Source organism: Oncorhynchus mykiss, chromosome 19 (assembly GCF_013265735.2).
Source record: "Oncorhynchus mykiss isolate Arlee chromosome 19, USDA_OmykA_1.1, whole genome shotgun sequence".
NCBI lineage: Eukaryota > Metazoa > Chordata > Actinopteri > Salmoniformes > Salmonidae > Oncorhynchus > Oncorhynchus mykiss.
Window position 1 is genome coordinate 3,839,060 of NC_048583.1, and position 27,715 is coordinate 3,866,774.

At 48.2% G+C, this 27,715-nt stretch overlaps 1 protein-coding gene across 1 annotated transcript in view; it reads right to left on the reverse strand.

The window, feature by feature from the left end:
• The window catches only part of LOC110534787 (tumor suppressor candidate 3), a 107,458-nt gene that overhangs the window by 42,741 nt on the left and 37,002 nt on the right, over nt 1-27,715 (reverse strand). Inside the window, exons 3-6 of the mRNA XM_036953987.1 lie at nt 25,017-25,134; nt 21,737-21,877; nt 17,065-17,205; nt 15,088-15,177 (exon numbers count right to left, since the gene is read on the reverse strand). Of these exons, the coding sequence (XP_036809882.1) occupies nt 15,088-15,177; nt 17,065-17,205; nt 21,737-21,877; nt 25,017-25,134 (490 nt within the window). The remainder of the gene's footprint in view (nt 1-15,087; nt 15,178-17,064; nt 17,206-21,736; nt 21,878-25,016; nt 25,135-27,715) is intronic.

Consider the following 27,715-nt stretch of genomic DNA (forward strand, 5'->3'; position numbering starts at 1 on the left):
ATCAACCCAGTAAAAAAAATGTTTTTTTAATGTATGCTGTGCCTCACAGGTAATACAACAGCTGATCTATTACCGGTGTGATCATATAGCCTACCTCACATGTTGAAATAGATGATCTGAGAAGAACATTGCATGTAATATATTGGGCCTATAGCCTACTGCACCAACCTCATTACTACAGTACTGTTTTGAATAGGTTCATGTTACATAGGCTAACGTTTTTGTTAAGTCACGTTAACAACAAAAAACTGGCTTGCAGTTTGACTCAGAAAGTGGTCTCGACTCAAAAAAGGTGGGTGACCACCGATCTACACTGATTGAAGTGGATTTAATAAGTGACATCAATAAGGGATCATAGCTTTTCACCTGGATTCACCTGGTCAGTCCATGTTCATGGAAACACATAGATCAACTCTCACGTAGTCTTGACAAGGTCTAGAACATTCTAATGACATTTATAATAGCTCCCAGGTATTCTGTGTTTAACATATTCCTAGAAAACTACGGGTTTAACCTTTTACTACAGAGATAGAAGCATAGACAAGATGCATCAATTGACGGCTCAATCTACAGTGGGAGACACCAGCTAAGGTACCCCTGTAAATAAATGGAGACCTTCTCTCAAAACTACCAAACAAATGTATTTTCAATTGTCTTTTTTCTTCTCATGCATATAGACCCTGAACACTGAGGAAACGTCTCTTTAGGATTCCATATACACCCGTTCTCCATCTCCACACGTCCCGTTCTCCGTCTCCACACGTCCCGTTCTCCATCTACACACGTCCCGTTCTCCATCTACACACGTCCCGTTCTCCATCTCCACACGTCCCGTTCTCCGTCTCCACACGTCCCGTTCTCCGTATCCACACGTCCCGTTCTCCATCTACAAACGTCCCGTTCTCCGTCTACACACGTCCCGTTCTCCGTCTCCACACGTCCCGTTCTCTGTCTACACACGTCCCGTTCTCCATCTACACACGTCCGGTTCTCCGTCTCCACACGTCCCGTTCTCCACCTACACACGTCCCGTTCTCCGTCTCCACACGTCCCGTTCTCCGTCTCCACACGTCCCGTTCTCCGTCTCCACACGTCCCGTTCTCCGTATCCACACGTCCCGTTCTCCATCTACAAACGTCCCGTTCTCCATCTACACACGTCCCGTTCTCCGTCTCCACACGTCCCGTTCTCTGTCTACACACGTCCCGTTCTCCATCTACACACGTCCGGTTCTCCGTCTCCACACGTCCCGTTCTCCATCTCCACACGTCCCGTTCTCCATCTCCACACGTCCCGTTCTCCGTCTACACACGTCCCGTTCTCCGTCTCCACACGTCCCGTTCTCTGTCTACACACGTCCCGTTCTCCATCTACACACGTCCCGTTCTCCGTCTCCACACGTCCCGTTCTCCACCTACACACGTCCCGTTCTCCACCTACAAACGTCCCGTTCTCCACCTACACACGTCCCGTTCTCCGTCTCCACACGTCCCGTTCTCCGTCTCCACACGTCCCGTTCTCCACCTACACACGTCCCGTTCTCCGTCTCCACAAGTCCCGTTCTCCGTCTCCAAACGTCCCGTTCTCCACCTACACACGTCCTCTTCTCCATCTACACACGTCCTGTTCTCCATCTACACACGTCCCGTTCTCCACCTACAAACGTCCCGTTCTCCGTCTCCACACGTCCCGTTCTCCATCTACACACGTCCCGTTCTCCATCTACACACGTCCTCGTCTACACACGTCCCGTTCTCCATCTACACATGTCCCATTCTCCATCTCCAAACGTCCCGTTCTCCATCTATACATGAACCGTTCTCCATCTACACACGTCCCGTTCTCCATCTCCACACGTCCCGTTCTCCATCTACACACGTCCCGTTCTCCGTCTCCAAACGTCCCGTTCTCCATCTACACACGTCCCGTTCTCCGTCTCCACACGTCCCGTTCTCCATCTACACACGTCCCGTTCTCCGTCTCCAAACGTCCCGTTCTCCATCTACACACGTCCCGTTCTCCATCTCCACACGTCCTCTTCTCCATCTCCACACGTCCCGTTCTCCATCTCCACACGTCCCGTTCTCCATCTACACACGTCCTCTTCTCCATCTACACACGTCCCGTTCTCCGTCTACACACGTCCCGTTCTCCACCTACACACGTCCCGTTCTCCATCTACACACGTCCGGTTCTCCGTCTCCACACGTCCCGTTCTCCACCTACACACGTCCCGTTCTCCATCTCCACACGTCCTCTTCTCCATCTCCACACGTCCCGTTCTCCATCTCCACACGTCCCGTTCTCCATCTACACACGTCCTCTTCTCCATCTACACACGTCCCGTTCTCCGTCTACACACGTCCCGTTCTCCACCTACACACGTCCCGTTCTCCATCTACACACGTCCTCTTCTCCATCTACACACGTCCCGTTCTCCGTCTACACACGTCCCGTTCTCCACCTACACACGTCCCGTTCTCCATCTACACAAGTCCCGTTCTCCGTCTCCACACGTCCCGTTCTCCATCTACACACGTCCCGTTCTCCGTCTCCAAACGTCCCGTTCTCCATCTCCACACGTCCCGTTCTCCATCTACACACGTCCCGTTCTCCATCTACACACGTCCCGTTCTCCATCTACACACGTCCTCTTCTCCATCTACACACGTCCCGTTCTCCGTCTCCACATGTCCCGTTCCCCATCTACACACGTCCCGTTCTCCGTCTCCAAACGTCCCGTTCTCCATCTACACACGTCCCGTTCTCCGTCTACACACGTCCCGTTCTCCATCTACACACGTCCCGTTCTCCATCTACACATGTCCCGTTCTCCATCTACACACGTCCCGTTCTCCATCTCCAAACGTCCCGTTCTCCATCTCCACACGTCCCGTTCTCCATCTCCACACGTCCCGTTCTCCATCTCCAAACGTCCCGTTCTCCACCTACACACGTCCTCTTCTCCATCTACACATGTCCTCTTCTCCATCTACACACGTCCCGTTCTCCATCTCCAAACGTCCCGTTCTCCATCTACACACGTCCCGTTCTCCATCTCGTCTCAACAGTCCGACATTCCAAACACCCGCAGATGTATCGAAAAGCTGGTAAATGACCGCGAGCTCCCACTCAGAGCTTCAGAAAAAGAAAGCATCTAGTCAAACACGGTTGAGTTGTTATTTTCCAGAGGGCACTCCAAAAACAAATAGTTTCCCAGAGAGCCACGGCTGGTGCCTAATGGGGTGCCGTGTGGTAACCTTTAACAAATGATTCTGTTCATTGTTTTTACCCAATGTTTCCGCGGCCTCTGTCTTCAAAGGTCAAAAGACGTGGCTCGAGGAGCCAGATAAATGAGGAGTTAACCAAGCAGAAAGGAGAGGCGGAGTAGGGAACAGGGAGAAACAGAGAGAGTGTGTTTTGGTTGGCGAGAAGCAAAGCGAAAGAGATGATTGTTAATTATACTAATTGTATACGGGGTAGAAGGAAGGAGGAGGAAGTTCACCAATCACCCATTACTGATCCCTGTATTCTAACAGGTTACAATGCCACCCCATCACCCATTACTGACCCCTGTATTCTAACAGGTTACAATGCCACCACATCACCCATTACTGACCCCTGTATTCTATTCAGTGGACACTGAGTGAAATGCATGTGAGCTGTACCTCTCCACTGTCTTCCCATTTACTGGTCTCCAGACAGACACTGTAGCATTCCTCAGATAAGAGTCGGAATGTGGTCTACAGCGGAGGCATTGTTCAGGAGTCAGTAGGAAGCCTGGTGTATAGGATCGATATTGCACAGAGCCTGGCCCGTTGTGAGTGAGAAAACGTGCATGTGTGTGTGTGCGTGTGTGAGTGAGTGAGTGAGTGAGTGAGTGAGTGAGTGAGTGAGTGCGTGAGTGCGTGAGGGAGGGAGTGAGTGCGTGAGCCAAAGAGAGAGACAGGCAGAGACAGGCAGAGACAGAGACAGAGAGAGAGGCAGAGAGAGAGGCAGAGACAGAGACAGAGGTAGAGACAGAGAGAGAGGCAGAGACAGATGTAGAGACAGAGAGAGAGACAGAGACAGAGAAAGGCAGAGACAGAGGCAGAGGTAGAGAGCGAGGCAGAGACAGAGACAGAGAGGCAGAGACATAGAGAGGCAGAGACACAGAGAGAGAGAGAGAGAGAGAGAGAGAGAGAGAGCGAGAGCGAGGCAGAGACACAGAGAGAGAGAGAGAGAGAGAGAGAGGCAGAGACAGAGTGGCAGAGACAGAGAGAGAGGCAGAGACAGAGAGAGAGTGGCAGAGACAGAGAGAGAGCGGCAGAGACAGAGAGAGAGTGGCAGAGACAGAGAGAGAGGCAGAGACAGAGAGAGAAAGAAACAGAGAGAGAGAAACAGAGAGAAACAGAGAGAGAGAAAGAGAAAACACAGTTCAGATGAATGGAGTATGTTTGGATTCCTGTCTGTCAGTGAAAATACCTAAATAGTCTGTCTGTCCTATCCTAAGGTATCTGGAAAAGTTGTCAACCTTCCACATTCTTATCATCAACCATCATAATGTCACTATTATCAATGCCAGATCACCATCCTCACTGTCATCATCACTGTTATCATCATCACCACTACCACAATAATCATATAATATATCGCCTGAAACATCACACACACACACACACACACACACACACACACACACACACACACACACACACACACACACACACACACACACACACACACACACACACACACACACACACACACTACAATAAGGACACTAGCGCCGCACGTCTCAAACGTGGCGTTAAAGTCCCAGAGAGTCCTCGCTACCCTCATAAGTCATTGTCCACATAACCCTGAGATTTTCCCGGGGCCAATATTAGCCGGGCCATAAAACGTTACGCTGTATTCTGCCAGCGCCCCTGTATGCTGAGCAGGAGGCCTGGAATTCATACAGCCACATTATAATATTTCAATAAGAACCTCACATAAATTCAATATAGCAATACCGCTGACACATGCAGCCGTATTGATTCAATCTCTGGGCTCGGAGACAGATGGCCTGGGAGAGAGAGGAGGAAGTGATGCGACCACAGAGGGGTGGGTAGATGGATACAGACACGGAGCCAGTGGGTTAAAGTGCATTAAGGTGAACGGGGGAAGACGATAGCCAATTGTGTTGAGAGTTCCGGGAATGATTGACAGGTGGAGGGGTTGCTAAGGAGATTTTTCTCCCGCCCTAGCAACCACTGTCGATAGAGAAGCACTTTTGATCATCTACTTCAGACCTCAGTAAAAAAACATCGGTGCCAGACAGTAGAAAAGGCTCCTCTCTGGGTTGGGAAGCTGGTGGGTGTGAAGGGGTTTTGCTCCAGCCCAGCACTAGCACACATAAAAATAAATATCTAGAAAAAAATATTCACATATTTAGAATTAAAAAAAGAAGCTTCATAAATAATAAACCTCTTGCTCCCGGCGAGCCTTTAGTTGTTTTCTACTGCCGGTCCCCGTAAGGAAACGTTTTCCATCAAAGTGATTCATTCACAGTTAATCAGCGTTATGTTTTTCAGCTTGTTTTTCTCCTTCTGTTTTCTTCCTCTCTCCATCCCTCCTAGGTCTCCCCATTCTTAATTAAGGCGCTCGTTCGCCACAAAGATTCATTTTTAATGCTCCAGTCCCTTGGAATGGAGAGCTAAGCATCCTGGAAAAGGGCCCAAAATACAAATATGTGTTTCATGCTTTGGTTCACAGTTCAATTCACTTAATATAGACTCAGTCCCCCCCCACGAACATCTCCGGGAGAAAACCTAAATATTTGCTAAGACGCAATAAAAGTGACAACGGTCTGCTCGGATTATGAAAAAATGATGAGATTTATATATACTTGAGTCGTGTCTTTGGGAAGCAGGGCGGAGGAGGTTGTTTGCAGCCAAACTTAATGAAGTAATGGGTTGGGATGATATGGGAAAGGGATGTGAGGCGTAGCTGATGTGTAGGCAGAGGAGATAGCCGCCCCAGCGTCTCGGTTTCACAGATGGATCCAGTCAGGGGGAACTCTAAAACACCCAGATGAAACGTTGAAGTAAAACATATTTCTAAGGGGTCAACAGAAGAAGGTCCTCAGGGCTCTGAACATCCTTTTCTGACTGTCTGTTAGGCTGCTGAGGTGACGTTCCACCAAACCACAGATACGGGGTCAGATATTGTTTCGCCTCCCTCATAGTTAAGGTTCAGATTGGGGTTAATATAATCTGATCTGTGGTAAGTGGCAACGTCTACTTCGAGCATCCCCCTCTGGAACTGCTTGGGTACACCATTTTGGAGCGAAAGGCTAGTCACTGAGTGCTTCAGCCATTTTGGTTCAATCTAATGCCACAGTTTAAGTTCCTGGATGCGAAATTGGTTCTCTTGAACAGCAGTTGGAGATCTCCTTTTGACCCAAGGGAGAACGACTGCGCCCTCTCATTGAAGCCAAGGAAGTTCAAGGCTGACCGCGATACTGCAGGAATTGTTAGCAGAAAACAGGCCCCAACATTATAGTGAACAGAAAATGGTGATCTGTCTGGTCAATCTTCCTGTAAATAAAAATGATTTTATAAGGCATTCATGGTACCTCTAATTGCTTCTAATATACCAGATGTATGTCCTGGTATATTTTAAAATCACACATAGAAGAAGTTATAAGGATAAGTGATTTACTAAATGGTAGCCTGCAGAACCCTGGGTGGCCTTCAACTGGAGTTCCTCAATGAGAGAGGGCAGCACTGAGCCTGCAAAGTCACTTCCTGGAGGATCTCAAACTGCGCATAGACTAACAAATGGCCTTTGTTTAGTCACCAACATCTCTCATTATCCGGGATCCTCAAGAGCAGTTCTTGGGCACCGAGCAGATACAATTTCATCTAGTTTAGTCCTGTTTGGTTCCCATTCATCAATTGACAAATTCTTTCAATATACTCCTCCAGGATTGGGCCATTTTTTATAATGTTATTATCCTGTCTGGTAGCCAACTGCCTGCAGACAAAAATACAACAAAAAATGACTGTGGGCAGAGAGGGCTGTATGGATACAGACCAGCCTGGTTTGTGGTGTACCTTTCTGTTCAGATAGAGAGAGAGATAGATAGATGTTAAGAGATGGTAAGAGAGAGAGTAGGAGAGAGAGAGATGGTGAGAGAGAGAGTAGGAGAGAGAGAGAGAGTAGGAGAGAGAGAGAGAGTAGGAGAGAGAGAGAGAGGGGGAGAGAGAGAGGGGAGGTGAGGTGAGAGAAAGAGAGAGGGGAGGTGAGAGAAAGGGAGGGGTAGGTGAGAGAAAGAGAGGGGGAGGTGAGAGAAAGAGAGGGGGAGGTGAGAGAAAGAGAGGGGGAAGTGAGAGAAAGAGAGGGGTAGGTGAGAGAAAGAGAGGGGGGAGGAGTATGAAAGAGAGGGGGAGGTGAGAGAAAGAGAATGGGAGGTGAGAGAAAGAGAGGGGGAGGGGAGAGAAAGAGGGGGAAGGTGAGAGAAAGAGAGGGGGAAGGTGAGAGAGAGAGGGGGAGGTGAGAGAAAGAGAGGGGAGGTGATAGAAAGAGAGAGGGGAGGTGAGAGAAAGAGAGGTCAGGTGTATGAAAGAGAAGGGGGAGGTGAGAGAAAGAGAGGGGGGGTGAGAGAAAGAGAGAGGGGAGGTGAGAGAAAGAGAGAGGGGAGGTGAGAGAAAGAGAGAGGGGAGGTGAGAGAAAGAGAGAGGGGAGGTGAGAGAAAGAGAGAGGGGAGGTGAGAGAAAGAGAGGGGGGAGGTGTATGAAAGAGAGGGGGAGGTGAGAGAAAGAGAGGGGGGGTGAGATAAAGAGAAGGGGAGGTGAGAGAAAGAGCGAGAGGTAAAAGAGCGCGAGAGTAGGGGGATAGTAAGAGAGGGAAACAGAGAAAAGCAGACAGGATTTTAAGAGGTCTATTTCTCTCTCTCTCTCTCTTCTCTCTCCCTCTTTCTTCTCTCACTCTCTCTCTCTTCTCTCTCCCTCTTTCTTCTCTCACTCTCTCTCTTCTCTGTGTCGTCAAACAGCTCCAGTCGCCCATGAACTTTTCTGCACAGGCTGAACCGACTGGCCAACCGCATCAGTCGCTTTTACTACCCAAACAACCCTGGTCTCCCTCCCTCTCCTTCTCTCTCTCTCCAAAGGGTTTAGAGCCCGGCCAGAGATGAAGGGAGAGGGTGATAAGGGAGAGAAGATTGGATGGGCCAGAAGAAGGAGGGAGGAGAGAAAGAGGGGGAAGAAAAAAGCAGAAAGGACATCCAGTAGTCTGACAAGAGGATCATTTCATGCAAATGTAGCTTTTAGTTTGGTAATCAAGGCACCGTTTCTTCTCTCCTCCCTCTCCACTAAATGTTTTTCTCTCTGTTTTTTTAATTTCACACTCCGATGCACAACTATAAATGATGACCGGTAAATCTTTCTGGAAAAACACCCTGTAGTTTGAGAGTACTATTTTTAGTTTTTGGTTGCCTTTCGACAAGGATAATATTTTCCCAGTAAATAAGCACAGTAACAACAACAGATGCTTAGGGTTTGGTTGGCTTCCCTTTGTAGTCTGAAAAATCTGTTGGAACTGCAGAAGCTGATAAAAAAACACACACACACACACACTTTTGTTCTTCTATGCTCGTGGAAACCTAAAATTGATTTCCATTCCAAATCCTATTTTCCCTCACCCCTAAACCTAACACTAAACCTAACACCTGTTAGGTTCTAAATGAACCTATTAAAACTCACGGACGCTTCATAAAGCTCAAACCAAGTTTATTCACCCATTGGGTCGATACAGCTGAGTAAGACAAAAGACATTCACACAAGCACTGATATTTAACCCTTTCTCCTATACCGAGTTTCCTCCTACACGTCTGAACAGCCAATGCATGCATCTCTGTTGCTAGGCAGAACCTTAGTGACATCTGTTCTCTGTTCATAAATACAAATCAAATTGTTACATTAGGAGCCTGGTTGGTTTAGCCACGGAAAAAGTCAGGAACCTTCCCACAAGCCATGATTGGCTGAGATAATGGATGGGCTGGACATGTAAGGAGATGAGTTTGGATTGGTTTGCCATGTAGCCGCTTCTGTCTATAACGTGAGCTGTAATAGTATGTGTTGACAGTCCTTTCTACTGTGCCGTTTCTGAAAGATATAACGTTAGCCAGAGAACTACAAACGTTTTGCTACTTTTCTCAACATTTGATGCCCTGAATGTAGCAGGCGCTATCGACAGATCAGTAGGAGTGATGGGCTACTTTCTGCACACGAGAACGGTCAATGTGAACCGAGTGACTTGACACAACGCTGGCCAAACAAGATGTAGCTACAAACAAAACGTTAAATGGTTCCAATCTGCCCTGAAGCGTTCATCCATGGATACGGGTAAAAGTCTAGCGACATTTTCCAGATCTGCGTTTCTAATTTTGTCAGGAAGTCCTTTTTTTATTGCAAGTTAAAGCATACTGTTCGGTAGCTAGCAATTTGCATTGCTAGTTATAGCCTAACGTTAGCTAGTTAACATTGATACTAATTTGTTAGCTTTAGCTACCTGCAGGTTCATACCACAGCTATGACAATGTTTGTATTGGTAGCAGTATTAGTTGAGGTTATGCCGGTTCATTGTTTAGCTAGCTAGCTACATGTCTAAACAAAAGACTCCACTTCGGCCGGATTATTACATGACCCATCAAACTAGCCAGGTGTGTCTGGGGGGGATTACGGACACCTATTGTATTTCATGAATATGTGTGCATGTCCAGACAATAGTGATCCATCCACTTAGCTAGATGTGGCTGGGGGTTGGTTATAGCATTTCCTTCACATGACCCATCAATTTAGACAAGTGTGTCAGGTGAGCATCATCTAATAACGAGAAAATATTTATCAAATATTTTTTATCTGGACACTTTGTGTTTTTGATATTGCTACTATGCAAGTACTACAACTGTACTGTTTCCACCTTCTGTATCCTGAGCATGTGACAAATAAACATAGATTTGAATAGATATACTGTAGCGTATGTTTGCCACATGACCGCACATGTGAATCCTTAAAGAGATGGGTGGGGCTAAAGCTTAAGAGGGTGTGAACGATGCAGAATCGACATGGACAAAGAAGAGCTCTCCACTAGGTGTACCAAAATATTCAAGGGCCATTTTCTCAAAAGTGAGGTTACAAGTTTATCAACTTTCAAAGCAGAATGACTTTCCCATTGTCCCTCAACTGCAGTGTATGATATACCATTTTCTAGTCTCTACTTTTATCCAATGTAAAAAACACAATTTCAAATTTTGCTACATAAGACCGAATCGAGGCGGTTGGTCACATTTTACTATCCTTGTGGGGAATATAGGTCCCCACAAGGACAGAAGAACCAACCCACCCTACAGCCTCTGATACAGTCCACCATCTTCTCACTCTGTTCACACCCCACAAATGACACATAATGTGTCGTTTAACAATTTTTAGCCCATTAGTAATTATCTCTTCCTCTTAATTGTCATCCCAATGCTCCTTTCATTCTGGTCTGTCTGTCTGTCTGTCTGTCTGTCTGTCTGTCTGTCTGTCTGTCTGTCTGTCTGTCTGTCTGTCTGTCTGTCTGAAAACCGACTCTTCAAGAGGAGAACCTATTTTTCTTCTAATCCTCTAACTGTGTGTCAAGCTCTCCCTCTCTTTCTCAGAAAACCGACTACAGGAGAAGAAAAAATATTTATCGATCTCTCTGTCCATCTCTTAATGTGCCATTCCAATGTTACATCCATCTATTCCACCACCTAATGCTATATTGCTTTTCTGACTGTTGGGAGAAACAGATATTTTATATATACAGTGGGGCAAAAAAGTATTTAGTCAACCACCAATTGTGCAAGTTCTCCCACTTAAAAAGATGAGAGAGGCCTGTAATTTTCATCATAGGTACACTTCAACTATGACAGACAAAATGAGAAGAAGAAAATGTGAAAATCACAATGTAGGATTTGTAATGAATTTATTTGCAAATGATGGTGGAAAATAAGTATTTGGTCAATAACAAAAGTTTGTTATATACCCTTTGTTGGCAATGACAGAGGTCAAACGTTTTCTGTAAGTCTTCACAAGGTTTTCACACACTGTTGCTGGTATTTTGGCCCATTCCTCCATGCAGATCTCCTCTAGAGCAGTGATGTTTTGGGGCTGTTGCTGGGCAACACGGACTTTCACGGACTTTGCCCTTGCTGATGGAAGGAGGTTTTCACTCAAAATCTCACGATACATGGCCCCATTCATTCTTTCCTTTACACGGATCAGTCGTCCTGGTCCCTTTGCAGAAAAACAGCCCCAAAGCATGATGTTTCCACCCCCATGCTTCACAGTAGGTATGGTGTTCTTTGGATGCAACTCAGCATTCTTTGTCCTCCAAACACGACGAGTTGAGTTTTTACCAAAAAGTTATATTTTGGTTTCATCTGACCATATGACATTCTCCCAATCTTCTTCTGGATCATCCAAATAAATGCTCTCTAGCAAACTTCAGACGGGCCTGGACATGTACTGGCTTAAGCAGGGGGACACGTCTGGCACTGCAGGATTTGAGTCCCTGGCGGCGTAGTGTGTTACTGATGGTAGGCTTTGTTACTTTGGTCCCAGCTCTCTGCAGGTCATTCACTAGGTCTCCCCGTGTGGTTCTGGGATTTTTTGCTCACCGTTCTTGTGATCATTTTGACCCCACGGGGTGAGATCTTGCGTGGAGCCCCAGATCGAGGGAGATTATGTGTATGTCTTCCATTTCCTAATAATTGCTCCCACAGTTGATTTCTTCAAACCAAGCTGCTTACCTATTGCAGATTCAGTCTTCCCAGCCTGGTGCAGGTCTACAATTTTGTTTCTGGTGTCCTTTGACAGCTCTTTGGTCTTGGCCATAGTGGAGTTTGGAGTGTGACTGTTTGAGGTTGTGGACAGGTGTCTTTTATACTGATAACAAGTTCAAACAGGTGCCATTAATACAGGTAACGAGTGGAGGACAGAGGAAGAAGTTACAGGTCTGTGAGAGCCAGAAATCTTGCTTGTTTATAGGTGACCAAATACTTATTTTCCACTATAATTTGCAAATAAATTCAGAAAAATTCTACAATGTGATTTTCTGGTTGAAGTGCACCTATGATGAAAATTACAGGCCTCTCTCATCTTTTTAAGTGGGAGAACTTGCACAATTGGTGGCTGACTAAATACTTTTTTTGCCCCACTGTATATATATCTTATAGATGGTTTAGAACTAACATATCAAACTGGATCTAAAGAGTCAAACAACATGTTTTTACTTGTCCCTGTCTGTGTGTGTGTGTGTCTGTCCGTGTGGGAGTGTGTGTGTGTCTGTCCGTGTGGGAGTGTGTGTGTCTCTCCGTGTGAGAGTGTGTGTGTCTGTCCGTGTGGGAGTGTGTGTGTCTGTCCGTGTGGGAGTGTGTGTCTGCCCGTGTGGAGTGTGTGTCTGTCCGTGTGGGAGTGTGTGTGTGTCTGTCCGTGTGGGAGTGTGTGTGTGTCTGTCCGTGTGGGAGTGTGTGTGTGTGTGTGTGTGTCTGTCCCTGTCTGTGTGTGTGTGTGTCTGTCCGTGTGGGAGTGAGTGAGTGTCTGTCCGTGTGGGAGTGTGTGTGTGTGTGTGTCTGTCCGTGTGGGAGTGTGTGTGTCTGTCTGTGTGTGTGTGTGTGTCTGTACGTATGGGAGTGTGCGTGTGTCTGTCCGTGTGGGAGTGTGTGTGTCTGTCTGTGTGTGTGTGTGTGTGTCTGTACGTATGGGAGTGTGCGTGTGTCTGTCCGTGTGGGAGTGTGTGTGTGTGTCATGGCCTTCTCCCCCTCATAAACTGTATTTCCTAGCCGAGTCTCCTCGTAATCGTCCAGACGGGAAACGTCGACATACAACCGTCTGAGTGTCTGGGACACAGCAACCCTGACATGTCTCTGGACTGACATAAAGCCACTGTGACTCCCAGCTGGCCGCTCACACACACACACAAATCCATGCACACACACACACACATATAATTACACCCATGCTCAGGTCTGCGCGCACACACACACGCACACACAAATCCATGCACACACACACACACAAATCCACACACACACACACAAATCCACACACACACACACACACACACACACACACACACACACACACACACACACACACACACACACACACACACACAGCTCCAGGTGGGGTCTTTTACGACCCCCCCCCCATCCCCAGAAACCCTTCTCCAGGGTGGGGCTTAGAGCGCCATAGATGGCTTTAACACTGATCTGAGACCAGTATAGACGAGAGCACTACAGACTGGAGATCAAGAGTAAGAGCAATAAGAACAGTACTCAGATCAGACATAACAACCTTGTGGTTACCACCTGTCTGACAGTGCTTATGGTATAGGGCTTTATTTACATTTCTCCACCTATGACACGTGTGTGTGTGTGTGTGTGTGTGTGTGTGTGTGTGTGTGTGTGTGTGTGTGTGTGTGTGACTCATTCTGACCAAATCTCAACACTTTTTGCTCCAGTGGAACAGCGTTAAGGAATTCACCACAGTGTGAAAGCCTATTATCCTCTAGGTTATTGAGGTGCTAATTGAAAAGACCGTGGCTAATTCAGTGACTGTACCGGGTTACGGTGTCGTTGAGAGGTCAGGTCTGACACTCAGAAAGTTCCATCTTGAATTCACACATGGAGCTCAATGAGAGACGTCTCTGTCCCGTCTTTCACTGGGGAAAACAAGTCAGCGTTTCCCATCGCTTCATTTCTAGACGTGGCGACGTACACAGAAGAGGGGGATGAGAGGAGGGATGAGAGGAGGGATGAGAGGAGGGATGAGAGGAGGGGTGAGAGGAGGGATGAGAGGAGGGATGAGTGGAGGGATATGAAAGGAGGGATTAGAGGAGGGATGAGAGGAGGGATGAGAGGAGGGATGAGAGGAGGGATGAGAGGAGGGGTGAGAGGAGGGATGAGAGGAGGGATATGAAAGGAGGGATTAGAGGAGGGATGAGAGGAGGGATGAGAGGAGGGATGAGAGGAGGGGTGAGAGGAGGGATGAGAGGAGGGATGAGTGGAGGGATATGAAAGGAGGGATTAGAGGAGGGATGAGTGAGGGATATGAGAGGAGGGATGAGAGGAGGGATGAGTGGAGGGATATGAGAGGAGGGATGAGTGGAGGGATATGAGAGGAGGCATGAGAGGAGGGATGAGAGGAAGGATGAGAGGAGGGATGAGAGGAGGGATGAGAGGAGGGATGAGAGGACGGATGAGAGGAGGGATGAGAGGAGGGATGAGAGGAGGGATGAGAGGAGGGATGAGAGGAGGGATGAGTGGAGGGATATGAAAGGAGGGATGAGAGGAGGGATGAGTGAGGGATATGAGAGGAGGGATGAGAGGAGGGATGAGTGGAGGGATATGAGAGGAGGGATGAGAGGAGGGATGAGAGGAAGGATGAGAGGAGGGATGAGAGGAGGGATGAGAGGAGGGATGAGAGGAGAGGGAAAGAGTGAAAAACCAATAGCCAACATTGAGTGTACAAAACATTAAGAACGCCTTCCTAATATTGAGTTGAACCCCCTTTCACCCTCAGAACATGGACTCTACAAGGTGTTGAAAGCGTTCCACAGGGATACTGGCCCATGTTGACTCCAATGCTTCCCACAGTTGTGTCAAGTTGTCTGGATGTCCTTTGGGTGGTGGACCATTCTTGGTACACACAGGAAACTGTTGAGGTTTTAAAACCCAGTGGCATTGCAGTTTGTGACACAAACCGCTGTGCCTGGCACCTACTACCATACCCCGTTCAAAGGCACTTAAATCTGTTGTCTTGCCCGTTCACCCTCTGAATGACACACATACACAATCCATGTCTCAATTGCCTCAAGGCTCAGAAATCCTTCTTTAACCTGCCTCCTCCCCTTCATCTACACTGATTGAAGTGGATTTAACAAGTGTCATCATCAAAGGATCATAGCTTTCACCTGGATTCACCTGGTCAGTCCATGTCATGGAAACAGCAGGTGTTCCTAATGATTTTTCCACTCAGTGTTTACAGCCCCAGAAAAACATCAATCAGGAGTGGATGTAGAGGTGGTCAGACTCACCACTTGGCCGTTCTGGGGGTTCTTGTGTGCGTAAGGTGGGCCGCGGATGTGGTTCCACATCTGGCCTGATGTCATGGCAAACACCACACACTGAGGGAGGGAGGGAGAGAGAGAGGAAGAGAAAGGGAAAGAGGGAGAGAGAGAGAGGGATGGGGAGAGAGGGAGAGAGAGTGAGGGAGAGAGACGGACGGACAAGACAGAGGAGACAGACAGAGACAGACAGAGAGAGAGAGAGAGAAAAAAGTTTAAGTTACAGAACCAACAGGTAGAAATGACTCTACACTCATCAACACTCCTGCTGCTATTTTTTCATAGTCACACACAGAGAGAGAGAGACAGAGTTAGAGACAGAGTTAGAGACAGAGAGAGAGACAGAGAGAGAGAGAGAGAGAGACAGAGACAGAGACAGAGTTAGAGACAGACAGAGAGAGAGAGAGAGAGAGAGAGAGAGAGACAGAGTTAGAGACAGAGAGAGACAGAGACAGAGACAGAGACAGACAGAGAGAGAGAGAGAGAGAGAGAGACAGAGTTAGAGACAGAGTTAGAGACAGACAGAGAGACAGAGAGAGAGACAGAGACAGAGAGAGAGAGAGAGAGAGAGAGAGAGAAAGAGAGAGACAGAATTAGAGACAGAGTTAGAGACAGACAGAGAGACAGAGAGAGAGAGACAGAGTTAGAGACAGACAGAGAGAGAGAGAGAGAGAGAGAGACAGAGAGACAGAGACAGAGACAGACAGAGAGAGAGAGAGAGAGAGAGAGAGAGAGAGAGAGACAGAGTTAGAGACAGAGTTAGAGACAGACAGAGAGACAAAGAGAGAGAGACAGAGTTAGAGACAGACAGAGAGAGAGAGAGAGAGAGAGAGAGAGACAGAGTTAGAGACAGAGAGAGGCTGCACACCCACATCGATCCATCTCGCCACTCCAACAGAGCAGAGGAGAGGTAAAACCCACATTGAACCTGACCTCCGTGACTTGCCCGCTGCTCCCTTTACGATCAATACTCTCTGTGGCTTCCTCAGCCTTCTCCCTGTCTCTTAACACATGGGATAACAGCCCTCTCTGTCTACACATAGGACACTCGTCCACTCTGCCTCGTACTGCCCTCACTATCAGTCAGAGCATTGCTGCTGATGAAGACAGACCAGCATGCTGGATCGCGCTCATTGGTTGTAGTTCACAAAGATACTGAAGAAATGCAGAATTGACATTATATTGTTTCACATACAGATGTAGGATCTTAACTTGAGCCTGTTTGAATTATTTAGTGGACTATAATTAATGGACATTTTTGTAGGGGGTTGAAACATTTTTCACCAGGGAAATCAGGTCTGAGGTTTGAAAGTGGAAATTACAAACTTCAGAAGCCTTTTTAAACCTCAAATACACTGGAAGTTTTACACTTCCTGCAACAGGGTGATCTGATGAAGATCCTTAGACCTGTATGGACCTTATAGACTGCCTTATATACTGCCTTATAGACTGCCTTATAGACTGCCTTATAGCCTGCCTTATAGACTGCCTTATAGACTGCTTTATAGACTTATAGACTGCCTTAAAGACTGCTTTATAGACTGTACACAAAGTGCTTTTCTGCCGAAGTTGAGTTGAGTACAAAGGCCTTTCTAACTAATATATATATATATATATGTGTAACTATGGTATTGCACCTCCCCCTAGGTGGGCAGAACGTGTGGGGTGTGGGCAGCTTCATCAATAGCTTGTTAACGTAAGTGTTCTAAGAAACCATTATGTGGAACACTTAGGAAAGACAATATCACGCTGTGAGAACCGTTCATAGGAACATTCTGCTTACCTACTTCAGGGGTGTTGTGCTCTCTCCAGTCCATTGTGTGTGTGATTGAGCTGAGGTGGGGTGTGATTGAGCTGAGGTGGGGTGTGGGTGTGCTCCATGGTGTGTGGGTGTGCTCCCTGGGATGTGGGTGTGCTCCCTGGGGTGTGGGTGTACTCCTCTCTCACCAGCGCGGCCATGGCCCAGCCAGTCTTGTTGTAGATGAACTCCAGGTTGTTCCTGCGGAGGTAGAGCAGCCCTCCTACCAGGGACACCAGCAGGGCCAAGGCTATGGTGCCAGAGTAGTTAGGGGGGCGGAACACACGGATCTGGAGGAGGAGAGGAGGGGGAGGAGAGGAGGAGGAGGGGGAGGGGGAGAGGAGGAGGAGGGGGAGAGGAGGGGAGGGAGGAGAGGAGGAGGAGGAGGAGAGGAGGAGAGAGGGGGAGGGAGGGAGAGGAGGAGGGCGAGGAGAGGAGAGGAGGGGGAGAGGAGAGGAGGAGGAGGGGGAGAGAGGGGTAGGGAGGGAGAGGAGGAGGAGGGGGAGGGAGAGGAGGAGAGGAGGGGGAGGGAAGGAGAAGAGGAGGAGGGGGAGGAGGAGGAGAGAGGAGGGGGAGAGAGGAGGAAGGGGAGAGGAGGAGAGGGAGGAGAGGAGGAGGAGGAGGAGGAGGAGGAGAGGAGGAGAGAGGGGAGGGAGGGAGAGGAGGAGGGGGAGGGAAGGAGAGGAGGGGGAGAGGAGAGGAGGAGGAGGAGAGAGGGGTAAGGAGGGAGAGGAGGAGGAGGGGGAGGGAGAGGAGGAGAGGAGGGGGAGGGAAGGAGAGGAGGAGGAGGGGGGAGGAGGAGGAGAGAAGAGGAGGGGGAGAGAGGAGGAGGAGGGGGAGAGCGGGGGAGGGGGGGTGAGGTAGAGGGGGGGAGACCCAGTGAAAGGAGGTGAGGTAGAGGGAGGGAGACCCAGTGAAAGGAGGTGAGGTAGAGGGAGAGAGACCGAGTGAAAGGTGGTGAGGAAGAGGGAGAGAGACCCAGTGAAAGGAGGTGAGGTAGAGAGACCCAGTGAAAGGAGATGAGGTAGAGGGAGGGAGGGACAGAGACCCAGTGAAAGGAGGTGAGGTAGAGGGAGAGAGGTCCAGTGAAAGAAGGTGAGGTAGAGGGAGGGAGGGAGACCCAGTGAAAGGAAGTGAGTTAGAGGGAGTGAGGGAGACCCAGTGAAAGGAGGTGAGGTAGAGGGAGGGAGGGAGACCCAGTAGAGGAGGTGAGGTAGAGGGAGGGAGACCCAGTGAAAGGAAGTGAGGTAGAGGGAGGGAGACCCAGTGAAAGGAGGTGAGGTAGAGGGAGTGAGGGAGACCCAGTGAAAGGAGGTGAGGTAGAGGGAGGGAGGGAGACCCAGTGAAAGGAGATGAGGTAGAGGGAGGGAGGGAGACCCAGTGAAAGGAGGTGAGGTAGAGGGAGAGAGACCCAGTGAAAGGAGGTGAGGTAGAGGGAGAGAGACCCAGTGAAAGGAGGTGAGGTAGAGGGAGGGAGGGAGACCCAGTGAAAGGAGGTGAGGTAGAGGGAGAGAGACCCAGTGAAAGGAGGTGAGGTAGAGGGAGGGAGGGAGACCCAGTGAAAGGAGGTGAGGTAGAGGGAGGGAGAGAGACCCAGTGAAAGGAGGTGAGGTAGAGGGAGGGAGGGAGACCCAGTGAAAGGAGGTGAGGTAGAGGGAGGGAGACCCAGTGAAAGGAGGTGAGGTAGAGGGAGGGAGGGAGACCCAGTGAAAGGAGGTGAGGTAGAGGGAGGGAGACCCAGTGAAAGGAGGTGAGGGAGAGGGAGGGAGACGGTTAGTTTTCGTCTGATCAAAGAAAACTATTTTAGAATGATATAGCTCAGCACAATGTAATTACACCTAGTTGAATAACACAAGGGTTCCTGTCAGTGAGATGTGATTTGGGCACAGTGTGGCATTAGGTTGAAGGCTACAATAGAGGCATAGCAAGTATAATAATATGATATTACTGGGGAATAGCATACCCTCAGTAATGAAAAGATACGTTACATTCCCATTCAAACAAAGAGATCTACATGTGGAGCTTTAGTAGGCCAGGGTTGTATTCATTAGGACACACTGTTGAAAAACATTTGGGAAACAGAAAACGATAATGAGCATTTCATTTTGGACAAGTTCAGGTAGTCCCCTCACTGTTTCAGTCTGTTTTTTTATCTTCAGTTTGAACACAACCCAGATCTGAGTCGTCTTGTTGGTCGATCGCCGGCCTTGCCTTCTAATGCTATTGGATTAGCTCAAATGAAGGGAACCACATATCCCATAATTCAGTCTGCTTGTGGAACCGAGAGGGAGATTGTGTGCGCGCGTTAGAGCATTGGGCCAGTAACCGAAAGGTTGCTGGTTCGAATACACGAGCCGACAAGGTGAAAAATCTGTCGACGCGCCCTTGAGCAAGGCACTTAACCCTAATATGCTCCAGGGGCTTTGCACCACCCTGTAAAACAACACGTCACTGCACCTATCCAGTGTATGTGACAATGAAACATTATAAAGTGTACCAGTCGCATTCTGTCCACTGTCAACCGCCGTTTTTCAAATCCGCAGGACGACGTGGAACCCAAAGGATTAACGGGCGACTGGGGGAGACGTCGCCCCGTAATGGAGGACGGTGGCTTTTAAAAAGCCTTAATGGATGCCGTAGATCTAATAAAGGATAACAGTTTCTAACCTCATTGGAATTCTCAGAGAACAGTGGGCCATACAGAAAGCATTGGATAGCACAGCCATTGGCTGGTCATTGTGTTTTCAGGGCTGTATAAAAGGTTGAATTCTCAGAGAGCAGTGGGCCATACAGAAAGCATTGGATACCACATCCATTGGCTGGTCATTGTGTTTTCAGGGCTAAATAAAAGGTTGAATTCTCAGAGAGCAGTGGGCCATACAGAAAGCATTGGATACCACATCCATTAGCTGGTCATTGTGTTTTCAGGGCTAAATAAAAGGTTGAATTCTCAGAGAGCAGTGGGCCATACAGAAAGCATCGGATACCACAGCCATTAGCTGGTCATTGTGTTTTCTGGGCTGTATAAAAGGTTGAATTCTGAGAGAGCAGTGGGCCATACAGAAAGCATCGGATACCACAGCCATTAGCTGGTCATTGTGTTTTCAGGGCTGTATAAAAGGTTGAATTCTCAGAGAGCAGTGGGCCATACAGAAAGCATTGGATAGCACAGCCATTAGCTGGTCATTGTGTTTTCAGGGCTGTATAAAAGGTTGAATTCTCAGAGAGCAGTGGGCCATACAGAAAGCATTGGATAGCACAGTCATTGTGTTTTCAGGGCTAAATAAAAGGTTGAATTCTCAGAGAGCAGTGGGCCATACAGAAAGCATTGGATACCACAGCCATTAGCTGGTCATTGTGTTTTCAGGGCTGTATAAAAGGTTGAATTCTCAGAGAGCAGTGGGCCATACAGAAAGCATTGGATAGCACAGCCATTAGCTGGTCATTGTGTTTTCAGGGCTGTATAAAAGGTTGAATTCTCAGAGAGCAGTGGGCCATACAGAAAGCATTGGATAGCACATCCATTAGCTGGTCATTGTGTTTTCAGGGCTAAATAAAAGGTTGAATTCTCAGAGAGCAGTGGGCCATACAGAAAGCATTGGATACCACAGCCATTAGCTGGTCATTGTGTTTTCAGGGCTAAATAAAAGGTTGAATTCTCAGAGAGCAGTGGGCCATACAGAAAGCATTGGATACCACATCCATTAGCTGGTCATTGTGTTTTCAGGGCTAAATAAAAGGTTGAATTCTCAGAGAGCAGTGGGCCATACAGAAAGCATTGGATACCACAGCCATTAGCTGGTCATTGTGTTTTCAGGGCTGTATAAAAGGTTGAATTCTCAGAGAGCAGTGGGCCATACAGAAAGCATTGGATACCACAGCCATTAGCTGGTCATTGTGTTTTCGGGGCTAAATAAAAGGTTGTGCTCAAAGTGATCTTGTCCTTCTTGCATCTCTAAGACGGATCTGAAACGGATGATGTCGTCTCTGGCGCGGCTATAAAAAGGATAACCTCTGGCTGCAAATATTATATCTGATATGTTTTTGTGATGCTTGTCTGTTTTGTGACAGGTAAATAGTTGTGTGTGCACTTTGTAAAAGCTTTAAAATGTGATAGGCGGGGCCTCCCGGATGGCGGAGTGGTCTAGGGCACTGCATCGCAGTGCTAGCTGTGCCACCAGAGACCCTGGGTTCGCGCCCAGGCTCTGTCACAGCCGGCCGCGACCGGGAGGTTCATGGGGCGACACACAATTGGCCCAGCATCGTCCGGGTTAGGGAGGGTTTGGCCGGTAGGGAAATCCTTGTCTCATCGCGCACTAGCAACTCCTGTGGCGGGCCGGGCGCAGTGCACGCTAACCAGGTCGCCAGGTGCACAGTGTTTCCTCCAACACATTGGTGCAGCTGGCTTCCGGGTTGGATGCGCGCTGTGTTAAGAAGCAGTTGGTTGGGTTGTGTTTCGGAGGACGCATGACTCTCGACCTTCGTCTCTCCTGAGCCGGTATGGGAGTTGTAGCGATGAGACAAGATAGTAACTACTAACAGTTGGATACCATGAAATTTGGGAGAAAAGGGGGGTCATTTAAAATAAATAAATACAAATGTGATAGGCAGGCCTGGGTTTAAAGAGTATTTGTTTGTCTTTCAAATATGTTGATTGAGCCTGCTAAATTGGTGGCATTTGCACTTTTGGGACAATTCCATTAGCTCCATTGCTCCAGGCAAGCCCGATCAGGCGCAGCTGACAGAAAACTATTTGAACCCGGGTCTTATATCACCTGTACAATCATCACAGGTGTATTATGTTAAAGGGGGAATTCTCACCTGTACGTCGGTGCGGTCTGCGATCCACTTGGCCAGCTGCTCCGAGGCAAAGCCGATCCGCTGGAGGTCAAAGGTGTCTGCCCTCTTAGGCTTCCCCTTAGCTGGGAAGTGCATGAAGGTAGGGGCTGAGTTCATATTCAGCTGGAGGGAGGGAGAGAGAGAGAGAGGGAGAGAGAGAGGGAGAGAGAGAGAGAGAGAGGGAGAGAAAGAGAGAGAGAGAAAGAGAGTGAGGGAGAGAGAGAAAGAGAGAAAAAGAGAGAGAGACAGAGGGAGAGAAAGAGAGAAAGAGAGAGGGAGATGGAGGGAGAGAGAAAAAGAGAGGAAAGGATTGGTGATAGATATAGTAGGTAGGAGGAGAGAGAGAGGGTTGGGGGACAGATATAGTAGGTAGGATGAGAGAGAGAGGGAGGGGGGACAGATATAGTAGGTAGGAGGAGAGAGAGAGGGAGGGGGGGCAGATATAGTAGGTAGGAGGAGAGAGAGAGGGAGGCGGGACAGATATAGTAGGTAGGAGGAGAGAGAGAGGGAGGGGGGACAGATATAGTAGGTAGGAGGAGAGAGAGAGGGACGGGGGACAGATATAGTAGGTAGGAAGAGAGAGAGGGACGGGGGACAGATATAGTAGGTAGGAAGAGAGAGAGGGACGGGGGACAGATATAGTAGGTAGGAGGAGGGAGGGATAGATACAATAGGGAGGAAGAGAGAGAGGGGGGGGTAGATACAGTAGGTAGGAGGAGAGAGAGGGAGGGAGGGATAGATACAGAAGGGATGAGAAGAGAGAGAGGGAGGGAGGGATAGGTACAGTAGGGAGGAGAGAGAGAGAGGGAGGGGGGACAGATACAGTGGGTAGGAGGAGGGAGGGAGGGATAGATACAGTAGGGAGGAGGAGAGAGAGAGGGAGGGATAGGTACAGTAGGGAGGAAGAGAGAGAGGAAGGGAGGGAGGGATAGATACAGTAGGGAGGAGGAGAGAGAGAGGGAGGGATAGATACAGTAGGGAGGAGGAGAGAGAGAGGGAGGGATAGATACAGTAGGGAGGAGGAGAGAGAGGGAGGGAGGGATAGATACAGTAGGGAGGAGGAGAGAGAGAGGGAGGGAGGGATAGGTACAGTAGGGAGGAAGAGAGAGAGGGAGGGAGGGAGGGATAGATACAGTAGGTAGGGGGAGAGAGAGGGAGAGGGACATAGGTGGAAAAGGCAGAGAGAGAATCAAGAGAAGTGGTGAGAACCCCAATTACATGACACGTGCATATATACCACTGCCCCTACAAAAACATCCCCTATACACAGTTCCCTTTCCCCAGTGGTGTTATGATCAAGCAGGGGGCCCACCACATGATGTGACTGGCCATGAGGCCACCTACCCAGGGAGGGAGGAGCACGGTGCAGAGAACTCACTGGTGGCACTAACATACACCTAATTACTACACTCTCCCTCTGCACAGGCTGGCCATTAGGCCTAATGAATGGATAGGCATGCACACTGCGTACTTATTATGTTAGGTATCCTCCCTCTCTTTCAACAGTCATCTCTCTCTCTCCCGCTCAACGATATTCCCTCTCTCTCAAAAGTATTCTCTCAATTGTTTCTCTCTCCATCTTTCCCTCAATCTGTATCTGTCTTGCCCGATTCTGTCTCTAAAATGAACTGCTCTTTCCCTCTTAGATATATCTCTGACTACTTGTGTCTATACCTCTCCACTGTGTGCTTCTCAGTCTCTCTCTCTTTCCACTCGGTTTGCTTTTCAAACCCCTCTTCCTGCAATTCAAATCAACTAAAAAGTCAGTCTATTCCCACCTCCTCCCCAGTCCAAACTCACAGAGAACAAAGTGAGGATCGTTACAGAGGTTATTTCTCTTAATTGCATGAAACGAGCCCACCGCATCCTCCCTGGAGCGTAGAGGTGATTCGCCCATTAGGAGTGCTACATTAGCACTCTCTCCATTATAACAAAAGAAAAGCTAGACAAAGTGATCTGCATTTAATTACATGTCCTTTTAATCTTAGAGGCCCGTAATCGCATAATTGCTCGAGTGGAGAGTGTGAGGCGTACCTCAGGGGTGAGTATTTAACCCAGATTAATTGCTCATTGGCTATGGTAATGGGCGGTTGGAAGCTTCACATCTGTTTATTGTCATGCAAACGACTGTTAGTGATAAGAAACCAAAGTTCTATTATGGGTTTCTCTGGTGCTGAGTTGCTATGGCGATGTGGAATATGTTATTTATGTGTTGGGGCGGTCGTTTTCCCACTGTATCGAGGTCTGCACTGAGTGACACAGCAGGCGGTGATGTACTGTAAGAAACTCCGGAGCCCGGTGACATGCACACACATACGCCCACACGGGCTTCGCCCACGGCCCACCTATGGATGCACCCTGGGAAAATAATGACAACCCCAGGGAAAGAGGTTGGTTGCGCAGAACCGACTCGTATCAATCTCCCACACGGGTGTTTATCTAGCTGCCAGCCTGCAGTGACAGTGGCTGCTACGGACAATATACCACGGTTCCTCAGCGCGACACAACGCGCCTGGACACAGCCCTTAGCCGTGGTATATGGCCCATATACCACGGTTCCTCAGCGCGACACAACGCGCCTGGACACAGCCCTTAACCGTGATATATTGGCCATATACCACAAACCCCAGAGGTGCCTTATCGCTATTATAAACTGGTTACAAATGTAATTAGTACAGTAATACCCGTGACATACGGTCTGATATACCACCACTTTCGGCCAATCAGAATTGAGGGGCTGGACAAACTCAGTTTATAATATGGATTATACCTTCAGAGTACTGTATGCAGGGTGTGTATGGACTGAGTCAGGAGTACAGTATGTGGGATGGATAAGAGAGCTCATCTAAATAAATCAAGACTAAACAGCCATTGCAAGGTACATGAGCGTTTGTGTTTGCGAGTACTTCACTAAATGTCATCCGACACTAACGTATATATATATAAACCCCAAACTCTCTCCCCAAGTGGCCTGATCTTAAAACGGCCGCCGGACGACGAGCCCCCGCGGGTAAATAAAACCATGCAGAGAGCCTGTCAGCCACCTCTGATTCATTTACCTTATTCATTTACCTTATTTCAATGATTCATCTCTCCTTTAAAACGTGACCTGCGTGCTAATTAGCATGCTGTGTCTCCGCGCCGAGGCTGACAGGCAACTATGAACATGGAAATGAGGGCTTTGGGGATGGAGGGAGCGAGCGGGGGAACGGAGAGGGGGGCGGTTGGAGGGAGGGGTGCTGGGGTAGATCCAGACGGTTACCTGCTGAAAGACGTCCGCCCCCTCATCATAGTCCACCACGGTGAAGAAGAGTTTGTTAGAGAAAGCTGAAGAGTAGCGCCAGGAGTTAGCCAGCACCTGGTACTCCTCGTTAGCTTGTCTGTTAAAAAGACAGGGGGGGAGGGAGGGAGAGAGAGAGAGAGAGAGAGAGAGAGAGAGAGAGAGAGAGAGAGAGAGAGAGAGAGAGAGAGAGAGAAAGAGAGAGAGAGAGAGAGAGAAAGAGAGAGAGGGGAAGAGAGAGAGGGGGAACAGGGGAGAAAATAGAGTTGAAAAATAGAGTTGAAAAGAGGAGAGGAAGACAGAGGGGCAGAGACGAAGGCAAAAGGGAAATTGAACAAGAGAGGGAGAGCAAACGAGAAGGAGAGAAAGAGGGAAGAAGAAACAGATGAGTAAATGCTGGTGATGATCATGGCCACGCTGGCTTGAGTTGGAAGAGACGGACGAGAGAGAGAGAGAGATACTCATGCCACATGTTCCTCCCCAGAGAGAGAAGGATAACGACGCCATGCCGTGAGAAGAATGTCGCTACAGCTGTAATTACTGTCTGCTCTATCCTGTCCTGGACAGACGAGGAAAACATCACGACGAACCACCGTCTCTACCCATCGCTTTCCTTTCAACTCTGGCGCTGCTGCCACTTCTTATGCCCGTCGCAGTTCCCGCACACTGGCATGACAGGGGGAACGATAACAACAAATAAATAAAACGTGCCAATTAGAGGGGAAATTACGGCAGACATTTTGCAAATTGAGCCGTAGCCACTCAACCTGTCACGGGTAAATACAGACAGCGGTGGGCCCGCCAGGTCTGTCACAGTGGTGGATAAAAAGATGGAAATGTACAGCAAACTTCTTTATATAATCTGACGTAATAGAGTTTAAAGTAGGGTTTCAAAATCGTTCAATAAATTCACTGGTTTTCCACAAATCCTTGTTGGATGATTCTGGATTTTATATTCCCTCCTGTTTCTGGGAATTCTCCAAGAGGGATACCAGGGAATGTATTGAAAGTTCCAGGAATTATGCAACCCTAGTTAGAAGTACACTTAAAACTAGTGGAAAGAGAGTTTGGGCCTGTGGAAGTCTTGAAGCTTCCCATTTAGAGCTCAAATAACCTCATAAAAGCGTGTTTACTCCAGATGGCTTCGTAAAGTCGCAGCGCCAACGTCTGGCGACAACTTTAATGTCCTCTGACAACTTTAATGTCCTCTGCCACACGTTACAGTACATGAATTAACAAACGGGACAACAGAAAATCATGAATAAAACAAGTAGCAAAACACTCGTTTCTGTTGGGAATTAAACACAAGTGCCATAAATTGCATGTCGACTTGCATCAATGTTGCATTGACTTCATGTACTATTCATGCTCCTCCATAAGTGATATGGTGTGTAGTGTTGCGCGCTCTGGCGCTGCTCTACGTATAGTGTGTCTCTTCAGAGAGCGTTGTGTTTGGTGGCACTTTTGGTGATTAAAGTCTGTAAACAATTAGTAGCTTTCAGCACAGTGCACTTTAAATCGTACCGTCATTGGAGGGAGGGAGAGAGAGAAAGAGGAACTGAGACGGAGAGAAGGAAACAAACAAAGAGAGAGTGGTACAGAAAAGAGAGCGAGAAGAATGAAAGAAAGAGTGATGGCAGTGCGAGGACCCCGGCGATTAGCAGTCCCTCCCGGTGCCCGTCTGTACTTTGAACGCTGACGGGGGGGTCACAACCCAAAATGTGTCTTGGGCGCCCGCTGAATAGCAACGCGATGGTATCGTTTATGCAAATGGTCCGTTTCAATTGCGAAGCAGAGAGAGCTGGCGCGTGACATTAACTAATGCGCTTCGGAGTGACGTCCTCAAATTGAAAGGAAACCTTGTTTCCTGGTTAAGATGAATCATTTTAATATGAATGGATATATAAATGCATACGTCGAGGTTGGCACTGCCGTCGTTGAGAGCCGGAAGAGAGGGCGAGGGAAAAACAAAAAACAAGAGGAACAGAGAGAGAGAGAGAGAGAGATAAATAATTAAGTGATTTGAGTCGACAGCAGATGATTAAAAAAGCATTATGGGTCACGGGGAACAGAGAGGATGATGGGAGTGGGAAAGGTCAGTGTGGATTAAATTAACTTCCTCTATTTCCGTAATACACATGATTATTCCCTGGTCGGCGTCATCTTTATTCAATGAAGCGAACGGCTGGGTTCTCCGTGTGAACGGTTCTCCGTGTGAAGGGTTCTCCGTATGAAGGCTCCTTGAGGAGAAAAACACCCTGGTGAGACACTGGGCCCCAAAACGGAGATCTAGACTGAACACACTGGCTGTTTTGTAGAGTAGATCACTGTCTGGAGGTCATCATTAAAGGTCAACAGGTCATGTTGACTGTCGTCTATGTCATAGCCAAACATAGATCTAGACTGAACATACTGGCTGTTATGTAGAGTAGATCACTGTCTGGAGGTCATCACTACACGTCAACAGGTCATGTTGACTGTCGTCTATGTCATAGCCAAACATAGATCTAGACTGAACATACTGGCTGTTATGTAGAGTAGATCACTGTCTGGAGGTCATCACTAAAGGTCAACAGGTCATGTTGACTGTCGTCTACGTCATAGCCAAACACAGATCTAGACTGAACAGACTGGCAGGTTGATGGACTATCACCAGAGGTCAAAAGGGCATGATGACTTCA